The 15,770-nt window shown below is 39.0% G+C and overlaps 1 protein-coding gene across 1 annotated transcript in view; it reads right to left on the minus strand.

Annotated features, from left to right (window-relative positions):
* PTPRD (protein tyrosine phosphatase receptor type D) overlaps window positions 1-15,770 on the minus strand; it is a 253,661-nt gene that overhangs the window by 132,891 nt on the left and 105,000 nt on the right. Inside the window, exons 5-8 of the mRNA XM_054397277.1 lie at window positions 14,184-14,453; window positions 13,005-13,586; window positions 2,745-2,895; window positions 1,394-1,524 (exon numbers count right to left, since the gene is read on the minus strand). Of these exons, the coding sequence (XP_054253252.1) occupies window positions 1,394-1,524; window positions 2,745-2,895; window positions 13,005-13,586; window positions 14,184-14,453 (1,134 nt within the window). The remainder of the gene's footprint in view (window positions 1-1,393; window positions 1,525-2,744; window positions 2,896-13,004; window positions 13,587-14,183; window positions 14,454-15,770) is intronic.

Raw genomic sequence — 15,770 nt, forward strand, 5'->3', positions numbered from 1 at the left:
TTTTTCTAGAAAAGATTTTGTACTCTTTTCTAGCAAATAACTAGAGTATGTCCACTGAAATAAACTGGATTTTCTGACTATCTGAAGATAGAGGGTTGACAGAGGTATTACGCCTTCTTACAATTAAGGGGAAAATGCCATATATGGAACATGCTGCCTTGGCCCCTAGATGTTTATTTTGTATCTGCAGTTTAAGCAATCTTCATCCAATGTAAGCAAATGAGCATTCTAAATAGCTGAAAATGGCTCCCATAATAAGTAAATAACATTTTCTTCATCAAATTACTGATTCTGAATTGCTAAAAAGAAAAGATGTCCTGGTGCTATCTCAAAAACTATCCTTGTGTTATATAATTGTCTTTTATGCTTGTTCCAAATGCCTTAGAAATGCTTCAAAAGGACATTTATCTTTGGTTAAAGGTCTGCAGCATCGTATCTCCAGTCACAGTGATTATCGTCAATACATAACATCCAGGAAGAATGATGACGCAATCACGAATGTCATGACTGCTAATTAAAAAGCCTCATGCTGATAGAGAATCAAACATTTCTGGTTTGAATTTTATTACTTTAAGAAAAGGCCATTTAATTTAAAACAAACACAGAGAGAACTGCACCAAGTTTTGAAATGAATGCAAACTGTGGAATGCAAACTGTGAGGCAAGGGCAGCACTTCTGGTCATCCTCCTTCAATATGTGTTTTTGTAAAAATTATCTTAAATATTTAAAAGTGTATTTAGAAATCTTGGACAGATTTTTACATCTCATTTGCTGGCAATAGGATGAGTTTCAGGGCATTGCTTCCATTAAGCATCCAGTGAGAAAACAATTTTTCTGCTGATGTAAAAAATGACTGAACATTATAGAAAGCCTAGTTTTTTAAAAATGTAATTTAAAATGAGATCAATAATTAACTACAGAAGAGAAGATACAAGTCAAATTTTGGTACAGTCTAAAATATTCAAGTGACTGTGCTACCTACTTCCTGTACTTGAGAAAGGTGCTGCAGGAACAACCTAATATTATAGGAAATCTGCATAATAGACAGGTGGAATTTTATGAGGGGACGATTATTACTGATGCACAGTTATTACATGCTAAAACATTTTATGCTATTATAAACCAAAATATTATTATGACAGCATAATATTGTCTTTTAGACAGTTTTCTTTCCCTGAAACTATGTTGAAAGCCACTCATCTATTAAGTTGATTTCACAACTCACCTATAAAACACACTTTTCCATCATTTTTTTACTGTATTAAGCACCATGAATGTTGTATTTTTATAATTGGCTTTTTCTCTGTGGCTGCCTCTCTGGGTTACTGAGATAAACTAATCTCTTTGAGAAATACAAGACAAGGGAATAAAGTTAGCAAGGAAAGACACCTACTTGACTGCATGGTTCTTGCTGAGATCTCTGCTGTAGAAGCACCCAGGCCTTGTGGAGAACGTGCAGCTAGACGGAATAAATACAAGCTGTTTGGCCTTAAGCCTTGCAGGCGGTAAGATGTAGCAGGCTCAGTGGAAACCCGTTGCTAAAGGTGAGAAATAAGAGGATGTCTCGATTAATTCTCAGCGATTCTGAATTCTATGTTACATATAGAAGAAGTGCTTATATATTGAGATGATTACCTCACTGAGAAAAAAAAAATGAAGAAAACAAATGAGGTTGAAATCAAACTAAACCAAAGCAAAAACGAGTATCCTACTTCTGAAAAACACACATTAAGGAACAACATTTTTAATGTTGACAGCCTGATGAGTAAAACTCAGAATCAGAAATACTCTTTTACTGCTTGAAGTTCGAATAGCTGCGTACAAAGCATAAAAGGCTTTTCAGACAATACATGAACATAAACATACAAAACATGAACAAAGCATTTTCTTTAGTTACCTCTTATGACAGCCAACTACAGGGTTTCACAATGTAACTGAACCTGGGTTTAACCTTGTAGTTAAATTTGTGTTCAAACTATCAGGAAGCAGAATCTTCCAAAAGGTAACTTATTAACCAGAGGCCTGCATACTATTTGGAGGTGAAATACAAATATGGCCTCCTTCCACAAAGTAAGCTTATACATTCACAATATATGCGTGAAGTCACAAACAAGAATGGAAACATCAGCAACGAGCTGATGATGCAGGAGAAATCAACGAGGCTGATTGCCTCCTTCTGCCTTCTGAGACTGCTGGCTTCTTTTGTCTTGGAAATCTGGTAATAGCATGTATTTTCATATCAGAAGCACAGTTTATTCTAAAGTCTACAGTACTAACACCGCAGAAGCCTTCAAACTGAAAACTCTTTAAGGCCATAGCAGGTTTTTACCTTTATTAAAGAAAATAAATCATATTTTCTTCTCAAATAGTATTGAAACATTAGAGAAGCTTTAGAAATATCTTACAAGGCAGCAAAGAGAACTAAAGATAGTATTTAAGGGTGTAAAGAGACTTTGAAGTCCAAGCATAAGTGCAAAAAAAATCTTAATGAGTCCATAACATGCCCCAAAATACTTCTGCTTCCAAGCCTTTTGGAGAGACATAATCAGTGTCTTAAACTGGATACAACTTCTGCAGATGATTAACTGTGAACTTTCCACTGGCTGGTAACCATCAACAGCATTTTCTGCTGTTTACACACTCTCAGTCTGTAATTATTTGTACTAAAGAAAATTACGAATCCATCAACTCTAAACCATTAAATCATTTTCCATCTGACTCATTAAAGAACATTGAGAAGATATAAAGTCTTTTCACTTACCTCCTCCCCGTGCTCTCCATCTTTGTAAACTAGTTCATAGCTGGAGATAGTATCAGAGCGTGGAGGTGTCCAGGAAAGTAATATGCTCGTTTCAGACTCAGGTTCTGCTTTAAAGTTCAGTGGTTGACCAGGTACTAAGGAAAAAGTTAAGTGGTATTTTCATCTGTTTATCTGGCTAGTTCATTAATTATCTTTCAAACTTTAAAAAATATATCTCACAAAATATTACTTTAATTGAAGTTACTGAACCCCATTTGATTATTCTATGAAACAAATTCATGTTAGTTCAGAAAAAAAAAATGAGGATTTCAAATAAATGCTTCATAGCGTAAATAATGCAAACAGAACTGAAATGCAATTGAACACCAGCAACCCAATAACCTATGTGTGAAATGCTGGAATAAACAATAAGAAAGTGCCAAAAAACATTAGATGCATTTTCAAATCTTACAATGTTTTGCTAAGCTCACAAAATATCATAGAATCATAGAATCAAAAAGGTTGTAAAAGACCTCAGAGATCATCAAGTCCAGCCTATCACCCAGCACCTCATGACTAACTAAACCATGGTTTCAAGCACCACGTCCAATCCTTTTTTGAATACCTCCAGGGACGGTGACTCTACTACCTCCCTAGGCAGCACATTCCAATGGCAGATCACTCTCTCTGTGAAGAGCTGCCTCCTCACCTTGAGCCTAAATATCCCCTGGCACAGCTTGAGACTGTGTCCTCTTGTTCTGGTGCTGGTTGCCTGGGAGAAAAGACCAAAGACCAAGCTCCACCTGTCTACAACCTCCTTTCAGGTAGTTGTAGACAGGAATTTCAGTTTCAGGTCTCCCCTGAGCCTCCTCTTCTCCAGGCTAAACAACCCCAGCTCCCTCAGCCTCTCCTCATAGGGCTTGTGCTCCAGACCTCTCACCAGCCTCATTGCCCTTCTTTGGACACGTTCCAGCAACTCAACATCTTTCTTGAATTGAGGGGTCCAGAACTGGACACAGTACTCAAGATTTGGCCTAACCAGTGCTGAGTACAGGGGCACAATGACTTCCTTGCTTCTGCTGGCCACACTATTTCTGACACAGGCCAGGATGCCATTGGCCTTCTTGGCCACCTGGGCACACTGCTGGCTCATGTTCAGCTGGCTATCAACCAGTACCCCCAGGTCCCTTTCTGCCTGGCTGCTCTCCAGCCATGCCAACACCAGCCTGTAGCGCTGCACGATTGTTGTTACAGCCAAAGTGCAGCACCCGGCACTTGGACTTGTTAAATGCCATCATGTTGGACTCCGCCCATCTACCCAGTCTATCATGGTCCATGTGCAGAGCTCTCCTACCCTCTAACAGACCAATACCTGCTCCCAACTTGGTGTCGTCTGCAAACTTACTAATGGTGGACTACATCTCCTCATCCAGTTCATCAATAAAGATATTAAATAGGATTGAGCCCAACACTGATCCCTAGTGGGGGACACCACTAGTGACAGGCTGCCAGCTGGAAGTGGCACCATTCACCACCACTCTCTGGGCTTGGCCCTCAGCCAGTTCCTAATCCAGTACAGCGTGCTCCTGTCCAAGAAGATACTAATTACACTCTACTCTTTAAAAAGACATCTAAATATTGAATGCATTTATAACCTGAAGAATGTAATCCAGTAGTCAAGAAATCCTCTGTTGTTGTGTCCTGTGTAATGGTCAAAGAAATTACCCAGACTAAATGCCACCTTCATTTAATTCTGCAAATATTAAGGCTGACTGTGAAAAGACAGAAAATATAACCCTGGGATTGGAATGTATACTATAATTTTGAAATTCAAGTTTTAAAGCTTTACATTTGGTCAACAGTCCTGCTGACAAAGCATTGAACAGTCTTCCACAGCATTTCTAGATTTCAAAAATAAAATGTGGTATACTTCTATTTTTTAAAAGAAAAAAAAAAAAGAGATGTCCATTCTAGCACATCCTGAGACCATGTGTGGCAATTAGGATGTGACAATGACAATAGTAATTTTTCCTTTGAAATTTATTATACTATTACAAGTATTTTTATTGTAAAAGACTTTAAAGTATCATGGAGTAAACCATAAAAGTAATTCGTGATTGAATTCTTATCTTTCCAAGACTTCTACAGAATGTCACTAACACTGTCTTCATGTACACTGGTTCAGGCTTGATATTTAACCTTTAAACAGACTGATAACCTATCAACATGAGGTGCATATTCAAGCTCCTCTTTTGGAGCTTGCAAGTCTCTACCATCCACTTTTCCGTTTTTTTTTATTCTTTCTCTTTTTTTCTTTTTCTTTTTTCCTAGAAAGAAGATAAAACAGAAAAGGGAAATTGTAGAGGGATGTTGTCTATTTTGGAGGAAAGGAGTGAGGTTGAACAAGGAACCAGGTCTCTTTATGGAACCAGGTATATGAGTAATTAGCTATTTTTGTAAAAGATGTCTGGTGTAAAAAAAGAACACTTCCTAGGCACTCTGAAGTGCAAAAGGGAAAAAAAGTCACAGAGCACAGGGAGCAATTACAGGAAAGTATTTTAGACTCACACATTTCCAATTTTATGCTTTAAAATTGAATGGATTTTAAATTATCAGGGAGAGAGAGGGATAATTGTGCAATTCCTAATTTTGAAACAGATTCTGAAATACAGCTAGATCAAACTAACTTAGCAAATCTACAGTATAGTTGTATAAATGCTTTTATTAGGTGAACATGATAGCTTTAGGTTGGCTGCTTCAAAACACTTCTGCGTAACAACCAGAACACAGCTGCAGGTTTGCCTCCTATTGAACACAGATTAAAGCAGATGTGGAATCCAGCGACTACAGGCTTGCAAACACTCAACAGTAAGACCTGGAGTCTAGGTGGCTATTTGGAAGTCTTTATTTTGCTACAGGTTGTTTCAAATGTGTGTCCTGAAATTCAGGTCACTGCCTAGCTGTAGATGTTTTGTTTGCTTTATCAGACAAGAAGATAAAAACTGGTAAAGCTGACCTGTGATAAAAAATCATTTGATTCAATGTGTATCAAAGAATAGGGGAAAAAAATGCACAATAACTGAGTAGCATGGTTGGAGTTACAAAATCATCCTTGCCTGGTCATGAAAGGTCAAAGGGCAGCTTATATTGTCTGTGCCATGATACCCATCTTGTGTTCGGTATCTTTATCAGTGACCTGAAGAGAGGATGGGGGGCGTATGTTCCAGGTTTGCAGACTACAGCAAGACAGCAGCAAGAGCCAGGCTTCTGGGAGGGAGATTGAGAACACAGGAGGAATGGGCCAGTGGTTCCTTGTTAAGTTCATCAAGCCCTATCTTGGGAAAGCAGAGATTTGCAGGGAGGCAGGCTGGGGCTGATGGGGCCAGGAAGCAGCTGTTGGGAAAGACCACGGGCCTGGGGCCAGTGGTCATGAGCTTGCGGCCAGCTGTGTGCCCAGGTCGCACACAAGAGTCAGTGATGCCTGGGACAGTGTGAGCAGGAAACTGTCCCAAGGGCTGAGGAAAGACAGGGACTGCACAGGCAGTTCAAGCAGGGACAGGTGTCTTGGAAGAATGCAAGTATGCTGCCTGATTGTGTAGTGATGAGATCAGGAAGGCCAAGACATGGCTAGAGCTCACCTTGGCAAGAGGTGCGAAGAACAGCAAAAAGGGCTTCTACAGGTATGTAAACCAGAAAATGAAATTTAAGGAAAATATACCACGATGACCAAGAATGGTGAGCTAGTGACAACAGACAAAGAAAAGGCTGAGGCTCTCAACAACCTTTTTAGACTCCCTGCTCACTGCAGAGGGTTGGACAAAATGACCACTGAGGGTCCCTTCCAACTCAATGCAATGCATGAATCTCTGAATCTGTGAACCTTCACTGGCAGCTTCTCTCCTCACACCTGTCCACAGGACCAGGTGGTCCACCAGGACCACAAGACAGGGACCAGGGGAACAAAGTCCTTCTCTCTGTACATGAAGACAAGGTTCATAACCACTTGAGGAACCTGAACAAGTTGATGGAACCTGGTGAGATACATCCCAGGATCCTGAGGGAACTGGCTGACGTAGTCACCAAGCCACTGTCCATGAGATCTGAAAAGTCCTGTCAGTCAAGTGAAGTCCCTGGGGACAGAAAGAAGGGAAATATTACATCCATTTTGAAAAGGGTAGAAAGGAGGACTGCAAGGCCTTTGACATGGTCCCCACTCCATCCTTCTAAGTGGAAGAGATATGGATTTGATGGGTGGACTGTTTGGTTTATAAGGAATTGGCTGGATGGCCACATCCAGAGGGTAGTGGTCAATGGCTTGATATCCAGATGGAGATGGTTGACAAGTGCTGCACCTCAGGAGTCCATAATGGTACCAGTGCTGTTTAATATCAATGATCTAGACAGTGGGATCAAGTACACCACTAGTAAGTCTGCTGATGACACCAAGATATCCCATGGGGATGAGATGCCATCCAGAGGGACCTGGACAAGCTAGAGAAGTGGGACCAGGTGAACCTCATGAGCTTCAACAAAGCCATGTGCAGCATCCTGGGTCAGAACAATCCTCATTACCAATACATGCTGGGGGATGATGCACAGAAAGCAGCCCTGCAGAAAAGGACTTGGTAGGTGAAAAGCTGGACATGAGCCAAGAATGGGCTCCTACAGCCCAGAAGGCAAATCACATCCTGGGCTACATCACAAGAAGTGCAGCCAGCAGATCTGAAGTGGTGATTCTGTCACTCTGCTCTGCTCCAGTGAGACCTCAGCTGCAGTACTGTGTCCAGCTCTGGGGCCTTCCACAAAAGGACGTGGACCTGATGGAGACGGTCCAGAGGAGGGTCACAAAAATTATCAGAGGCTTGGAACATCTCTCCTATTAAGACAGGCTGAGAGAGCTGAGGTTGCGCAGCACGGTGAAGAACAGGCTCTAGGGAGAACTTACAGAGGCCTTCCAGTACCCAAAGTGGGCCTAGAAGGTGGCTGGGGAGAGACTGTTTACAAAGTCATGTAGCAGTAGGACAAGGGGCAACAGTTTTAAACTACAGAAGAATAGATTTAGATTGGACATCAGGAAGAAGTTCTTTACAATGAAGGAACACTGCAACAGATTGCCCAAGAAGGTGGTGGAGGCCCCATCCCTGGAGGCATTCAAGATCAGTCTTGATGGTGCTCTGAGCAATCTGATCTGGTTGGGGATGTCTCTGCTTACTGTAAGCTGCATTGAACTAGATGGACTCTAGAGGTCCTTTCAATTTGAGTGCATTCTATGATTCTAAATTTGTCGTTAATTGGACTTTCCCAAATGCTGTTTGTCAACATGATATCTTGATGCAAAACCTAGTCTCCTTTCATTACTGTCTTGAGACAAAGTAAGAAGAAGAGTAAGGAAAAGAAATAAAACAAAACCACAATGACAGATAACTAAATTATCTGCATTGTTGATAAACTCTGGTTTAATATAAAGGCTTAAGACAAAGAAAAAAAGTACTACATAAGAAAGTGGAACAGTAACTTTAAAACTATTTAGGATTTATGACGAGAAGACACAACTTCTGTTCAAAAAATTATTCAGTGGCACATGGGAACTAAGCAAAGCCAAAGGAGATGACAGAAGGTACTGGTCATCTTCAGAGATTAAAAAAAAAACCCTATGGAAACAAAAATATGTGTAAGTGGACTTCATACTCTTGCTGAAGTGCTTTTAATTACAGAGATCAAATCTAACTTTCCATATTAGTGTTGTGCATGGTCAGCTTACCGAACAGGAGCTTTCTGCGTGAGCATTCTCTCAATACTGACCTTTCTGCTTTGACGTCAATGTGCTTTACAAATGTACATTAAACCCCATAACTTCCCTGTCCACCAAATATATATATATGTTCTTATTTCTTGCTTGTAAACAATTAAACACTACAATGCAGTGACTAAACAAAGTTTAGAATAATTCTTTTCAAAACTTCATACCAATTACTTGCCTAACCCTCCACGTTTATTGTTGGATAATGAGTAACAATGAAATATAGCTGGACCCTGTCCTTCATATGTGATTCTACGTCAATCTGTGATTCAAGCGCCAGAACAGATTTCCAAAATAGAATCTCAAACTTTAATAGCACTTTAGTTTCCTACACATCCCCTCAACTGGCTGAGTTCAGCTGGCTAAGTTAATCAGAAAAGTTAAAAACCCAAAATAATCAAGCACACTCAAAATCAAATCCAGGCATTCAGTTTAAAGCTTAAGAATGTTTGTGGCACACACAGGTTAAAGTAGGTTGCTGAGAACATATGTGCGCTTCTGACCAGTTGAGGCAATACCCAATAAATATGAGAAGATATAAGTGTGTCCTGGGCAGCTACTGGCAGACAAGCCAATAGAATTTTATTCCCAAGTGAAGTACAGAAAAAGGACAAGATATATCATATTAAAGCTTGTATTGTTGTTTCTTTATTCTAAAATTTGGTGTTAGTAGGTCAGTTCACCTAAATAATGTACTGATCCTGATTCCATCCTGAACAGAATCAAATCCTTTGATCCAAAATGCAGAATAAGCTCTTTCTTCTGTGCAGCTTTTGGAATTGATCTTCTCTTATTCAAAATGCTTGGCTCTACAGTTGTTTGTTTTCTGATTACTTAATTTCTAAAAATGGTGTATTTTACAGTGAAGAAAATGCTGGCCAAAAAAATGAACTACAGGACATGGACTCTCCTTAAAAAAGCTTAAGTAGAATACTAGATCAAAAAGTCAAAATAAAGCTTTAATTTTTTGTTAGTGTTTGATTGTCTGGAAAATGCTTCCTTTCTTCCCCTCAAACTACATGTTCTGAATTAATATTTTAATTTAGAAAGTTAATTTTCACTAGCAGCAGAGTTTCAGCTGACCTGCAAACTGAGAAGCCACTCACATAGCCATTTCAAAAGAACAGCACTACTGTACTAATAAGAAAAGATTCTCCTAAAACTTTTTTTTTAAACAGATTATTGATTTTTTTATAGTACTTCTTCAAGGATCTGAATACACATAAAGAATGAAAGCTTTGAATGAAACCAAGCTAACAGAGCCCGTAAGTCACAGCTATTAATCAGATTTTGTTGTGTGCTGTATACATGTGCCGTAATATTCCCAAAGAATGCATAAGGGCTAAGCTACCTTTTTACAATCATAGGCTTACTTGTTTCAATAACAGAAAAGAAAATCAATCAAAACACGATCACCATCACATTCCTATTTTTACTCTTTTACGTATGTTTCCATTACACTAATTTCTATTGCTTTTAAACAACAGTGTTAATGTATGATCTTTATTTGGATGAGTTTCAGTTTGAGATATACTTAAAAAATAACCACATTCAGATTTAGATTACAGGACGAGAAGGCAAAGAGGGCATCTTATTCTGTAGTGTTCACTGCAGAGAAACTGCTGGATAGGAAGATGGGATAATCTTAGTTTTTAAACCTTCTCTGAACTGGGGAACTGCAGTAGACCTTCTTAGCTATTTTTCTCTTTTATGACTTAAAAAGTTTGTATTTCAAGCACAAGTATCGGTGCTTAAAAATGCCTCCCATATGCACATTTTTTTTATTTTCTTTTGATTTTTAATAGTCACAAATAAACAGTCAAGTCAAACTGTTATGAAGTTGAAAATACTTATTACGAATCCCTCCTGCACTGCTAATGTCATTGTAATTTCTTCAGATTGCAGCAGCAATTGGAAACAGGCCTCTTTAATGGTAAATTCTATAAAGGTTTTAATAAATGTAACTTTTCTGAAGTGACCTCAGCAAGTAATGTAACTTGGGTCAGTTCATCTGAGCCTTGGTGTTCATTATTTCAATTTCTTCATTCTTCTCTGGGGAAGCCACCGACAAATTCCAGCAATTATAAAAGGTTTACAGTTGTAAGAAAAAACACAGATAAAATATCTCACTAGACCATCTTGAAGAGATTTTTGCACATGGATTCAGATGCCAATATAAAAAGTAGCCCCTAATACAGGTTACAACTGCCAAAAATTAGAGTACATATTTAAATTTGCATGAGCACACGGATACATGAATGTCTAAAATATGTAATTCAGTAATTTCTTCCTGGTATATTGGAAAAGGTAACAGCTACAACTTTGTGTAACATAATACTTAGAAAGATTTCAGCACAATATCTCAATTTCCATTCTTTATTAAACACGTATTGGTAAAACACAGAAATAAAAAAGTAAATGAAACACTGTCTTCAGTTACACTTTTGAGTGTGACTGAAAGTTTCCTATCTTCAATAGGAAACTTTCAAGTACTAAAAAATTCATGTAGTACTATATAGTATTTCCAAAGAATCAGTGACCTATAGTGAGACTTCTCTAAAACACTAGACAAAGGCAGCTTTTATTCTGGCTGCTTATGGTTTGGATAGGTGGATGATTCAATAGGTAAAGTAGTGGCTGGATGGCCATGCTCAAAGAGAGGTAGTGAATGCAGTTAAATCCATTGGGCAGCTAGCCAAAACTGGTGTTTCATAGTGCTTAGTTTTGGGCACAAATCTCTTTAGTACCTTTATCATGATCTGGGTAAGAGAATTGAGTGTATCCTCAGTGAGTTTGCAAACGACACACTAAATTGGGTGGGAGTACTTGAGGGTAGGAAGGCTCTTCAAAGGGATCTGGACAAGCTGGATCAATGGACCGAGGTCAACTGTATTAACAACTGGATGGAATGAAATCAACTGTATTAAGTTTAACAAAGCCAAGTGCTGGGGCCTGCATTTGGGTCACATGAGCCACATGCAATGCTGCAGGCTTGGGGCAGAGTGTCTGGAAAGTTGCCTGATGGAAAAGGACCTGGGGGTGGTGGCTGACAGCAGTTTGAACATGTGCCAGCAATATGCTCAAGTGGACAAGAAGGCCAACAGCATTCTGGTCAGTATCAGGAATCATATGGAGAGCAGGAACAGGAAAACCCCTGCACTTGGCACTAGTGAGGCCACACCTCAAATACTATGTTCAGTTTGGGATGCTTCACGGCCTTCCTACAAAGGGGATGCAGAGTTGATGGAGCGTGATCAGAGAAGGGCAACAAAGCTGGTGTAGGGTCTGGAGAACAAGTCTTATGAGGAGTGGCTAAGGGAACAGGGATTGTTTAGTTTGGAGAAGAGGAGGGCTGAGGGGAGACTTCATTGCTCTCCAGAACTACCTGAAAGTGAGGTGGGGGTCAGTCTCTGCTCTCTAGTATCAGGTGATAGAATGAGAGGAAATGGCCTGAAACTGTGCCAGGGTAGATTTAGATTGGATATTATGAAAAATTTCTTTATGGAAAAGAGTAGCCAGGCATTGGAATAGGTTGTCCAGGGAAGTGATGGAGTCACCGTCCCTGCAGGTGTTCAAGAAACACATGGACATGGCACTTCAGGACATGGTTTAACGACCATGATGGTTTTAGGTCGATGGTTGGACCCAACGATTTTAGAGGTTTTTCCCAACCAAACCAGTTCTAAGATTCTGTAATAAAACAACTGCAGTGTAGCTTTACCAGAGCTTCTTACTTTAGATTTATTAAAAATTCTTTGTAAATGTTTTTCACTGTGCTTGCTTGTCCTTTGCTAATAAAACTAATTCATTGACCTAACTCCTGTACAGAAACAAAACAACCTAAGAGAAAACATAAAACCAGAAAATGGTATAAATTTTATAGGGGCAGGTTGGATTTGTTTATAAATCCAAACTGTACAAAACTGCTTGCTTGAACCTACACAAAAGTCTTATTAATGTTTTAGTATTTTATGTTTTCAGAACTTTATCATGTGCATGCAAATACAGTAGGGGTACAATTAAATTTTTTAAGAGCAAGATTTGCCAGCTATGTGGCATTAGGAACCACATGCCACCTACACAAACCCCACCAGTACAGGTAACTCCTCAAAGAAGGCTGTGATCAACTACTTGATAAACACTTTCTGTATACAGATCACTGACTAACAGAACTCCTAATATTTGGCCACCTTTATGATCAAGGTCTTCCTGAGACTTCAGTTAAACTTCAGTTTAACTTCAGATTGATGAAAAGAAGAAATTAAAATATCAGGAGATAATTTTCCCCTTCTTTGATAACTTCCACTGTGGAACTGAGAAAAGATTGCATAGAAAAGCTGCCTGAATATACCATGTGTCCTTAGGAGGAAAGTTTTTTCACCATCTTTGCTTCAAATTCCCTCTCTGCAAAATTTCTGCATGTATTTATTTTTTTTGCACAAATTCAGTTTATTGCTAACTTACCTCCTGTTTGAGTGATGACTTGAATGTCACTAGAAAGTGGTCCATCCCCAACAGAAGTAAAAGCAAGAACCTTCACAGAGTATGTTTTCTGGGGTACCAGATTCCCAATGGTGGTAATGTGGCTGTCAGCTACATTATGTTTCATCCAGCTGTTGACATGTTGAGCAGGGTCCATAGTGTAATAAACTCTGTAACCTTGTATTTGTCCATTAGGTTCTTCAGGTTCTTCCCACTGTACCAAAATGGTGGTAGAGCTCAACATACGGGCCTGCACATTGCGTGGTGCACTTGAAGGTGCTTGCTCTGAAGTCCTTGTTGACACAGGCTCACTGGGTGGTCCTCGTCCAATGTTATTTACAGCAACTACTCGAAATTCATATTCTGAATAGGGGCTTAGGCCAGCCACGCTATAGCGTGTTGTAGCCACCCCATCAATTTCTTTATATGGCTCCTCAGAGTTTTTGGGTTTGTGTTGGATTATGTAGTAAGAAACTGGCTCAGGGTTTCCAGAATCCCAAGTCAATGTTATGCTTGTTGCTGTGCTTTCTGTCACCACAGGTGTTCCAGGAGGTTTGGGTAAGGCTAAAGACAAATGCCAAAAAATATAGTTAGTGGTATGTAACAGTAGACATTAATTATTACAATAAGCAGTTAAGAAACAAAGCAAACAACATGAAAAACAAAACAGGAACAGTGGAATGGGAAGGTATGATCTGTCCAGAACAAGATTTTGGCAGAAAACCTTCAGGTTTTGTAGTGTAAGGTTTATTTACTATAAATTAATGATCACATAAACACATGCAGAAGAGGAATCTTGTAGACAGACAGTGCACCATTATAGCATAATCTTCCTGTTAGACAGTGAATATGATACTAGGACACTCACCAACTCTAAAGAATCAAATAACCAGGTTTAAAGTGCTGGCTACTGACAAGTATATGCAAGATTACAAGATTCTGTTTACTTGAAATGAAGGTTGGGAGACAGACACAGAATAATAGAACATTACGATTAACTTATTTATTAGTATTGCTGTCTTAATCTTATTTTGTTTTATGATATTGATTGGCTGGAATATTTACTCTCTTGCTTTCAGTGCAATATTTTTATTTGGAATATGACAATGGATGAAAAAGAAAAGACTGAATTATGTCCACATATATGTGCTTGGGATATACCTTTGACAGTTATCTGTGCTATTGCTTCTATAACACCAAGGGTAGACATAGCAACGCAAGTATAGTTTGCAGACTGCCTGACATCATTAAGTTCAAGGACGTTCCTCCCTATTGGCATATCATCCTCAGGTGTCAAGTCTTCTGCTCCTAGCATCCACTTCACATATGGCATTGGTGACCCCACAGCAACACATGTGATATTTACACTCCCGCCAGGCATGATCTCATGATTGGTAGGGGGGATAGAGAACCTCGGTGGGACCCGTCGAACTGGAACAAAACACAAAAAGAGGTAATAACATATACAAAAAAAGAAACTTAGTCTTTTATACAGACTACATGCAGTGTACAGACACAATTTACCATTTTACGGTGTTATTCTGATCTACCAGAAAAACTGTGTAAGAGAAATATAAGACTAAACAAGAATTTTGTCTGCACACAATATGAATTATTCTGTATTTACTTGAGGATATTACTAGGCACATTCATACAAAGGCTGATTCAGACCTACGGGGGGCCCCACAGTTAACTAGCTATGTACTAACAATATACAAACATCATGCAAAAGATATTTGCACGCATACGTGCACGCACACATACACACACACACGCACATATATATATATGCATTTTGTATGCCCACAGATATATATATCTGCACAGAAGAAAACTGGAAGGTCAACAGCATGCAGGAGTTGATTACCAAAACCAACTTCTATGCTGTGTGCTTCCAGCTGATGTGAATAAATGTGCTAGGCCACATTGTCACATCACAGTCCTGGAACACATTGCCTACAGTACATTGAAAGTGCAATTTCATTTGCTTTCAGACTCAAAGTAGATGCAGCCTCAAGACCTCACACTAACACTGAAACAAACATAGAAAAAGAAACATAATTACACACAGATACAAATATATATATATATATACATATATATAAATATATATATGTATATAAACATATAAAGATATAGATAAAGATATATAGATATATATATAGACACAGAAAGAAACTAGTCAAAGCCAGTATGAAGTACTGGATTTGGTCATGCAGGCAAGCAAGTGATAGAGTCAATAGAGAATCATGCTTAGCGAAATGTCTGAGTAAAAACTGCAGAAAGAAATCAGAAAGAAAACATATTGGGTGAGGGAAGAAAATTTGAAGGAGATGGAAATAGGATAGTCTGACAGATACAGGAGTTTAAGAGAAGAATAGACCTTGAGGGAGAGGGAACAGTTGTTAAAAAGCTTAGGTTGTTAAAAAGCTTAAGTTGTTAAAAAGCAACTGTTAGGAAGGGCTACTAGGAAAATAGCAGAACATTTAACATTCATGATTTCACTACTCTCACAGTTAAGGGAAAGCAAAATACGCTATGAGGATCAATAATGTTAGACATTTCTATATTGGTAACAAGGGGTGGCAACCTCAAACACATAGCAGGACATTACACTAACAGAGTAGTTAATATTTAAGCAAACACCACACCAAGAAAATTACCAGGCAATAACAGATCAGTGTTCCTGCTTCAAATATTCTCAGTGGTGTGCACATGTGTGGGGGAGGTGGAAGAGAGAGGTAGCTG

The sequence above is a fragment of the Indicator indicator genome, chromosome Z (genome assembly GCF_027791375.1).
Source record: "Indicator indicator isolate 239-I01 chromosome Z, UM_Iind_1.1, whole genome shotgun sequence".
NCBI lineage: Eukaryota > Metazoa > Chordata > Aves > Piciformes > Indicatoridae > Indicator > Indicator indicator.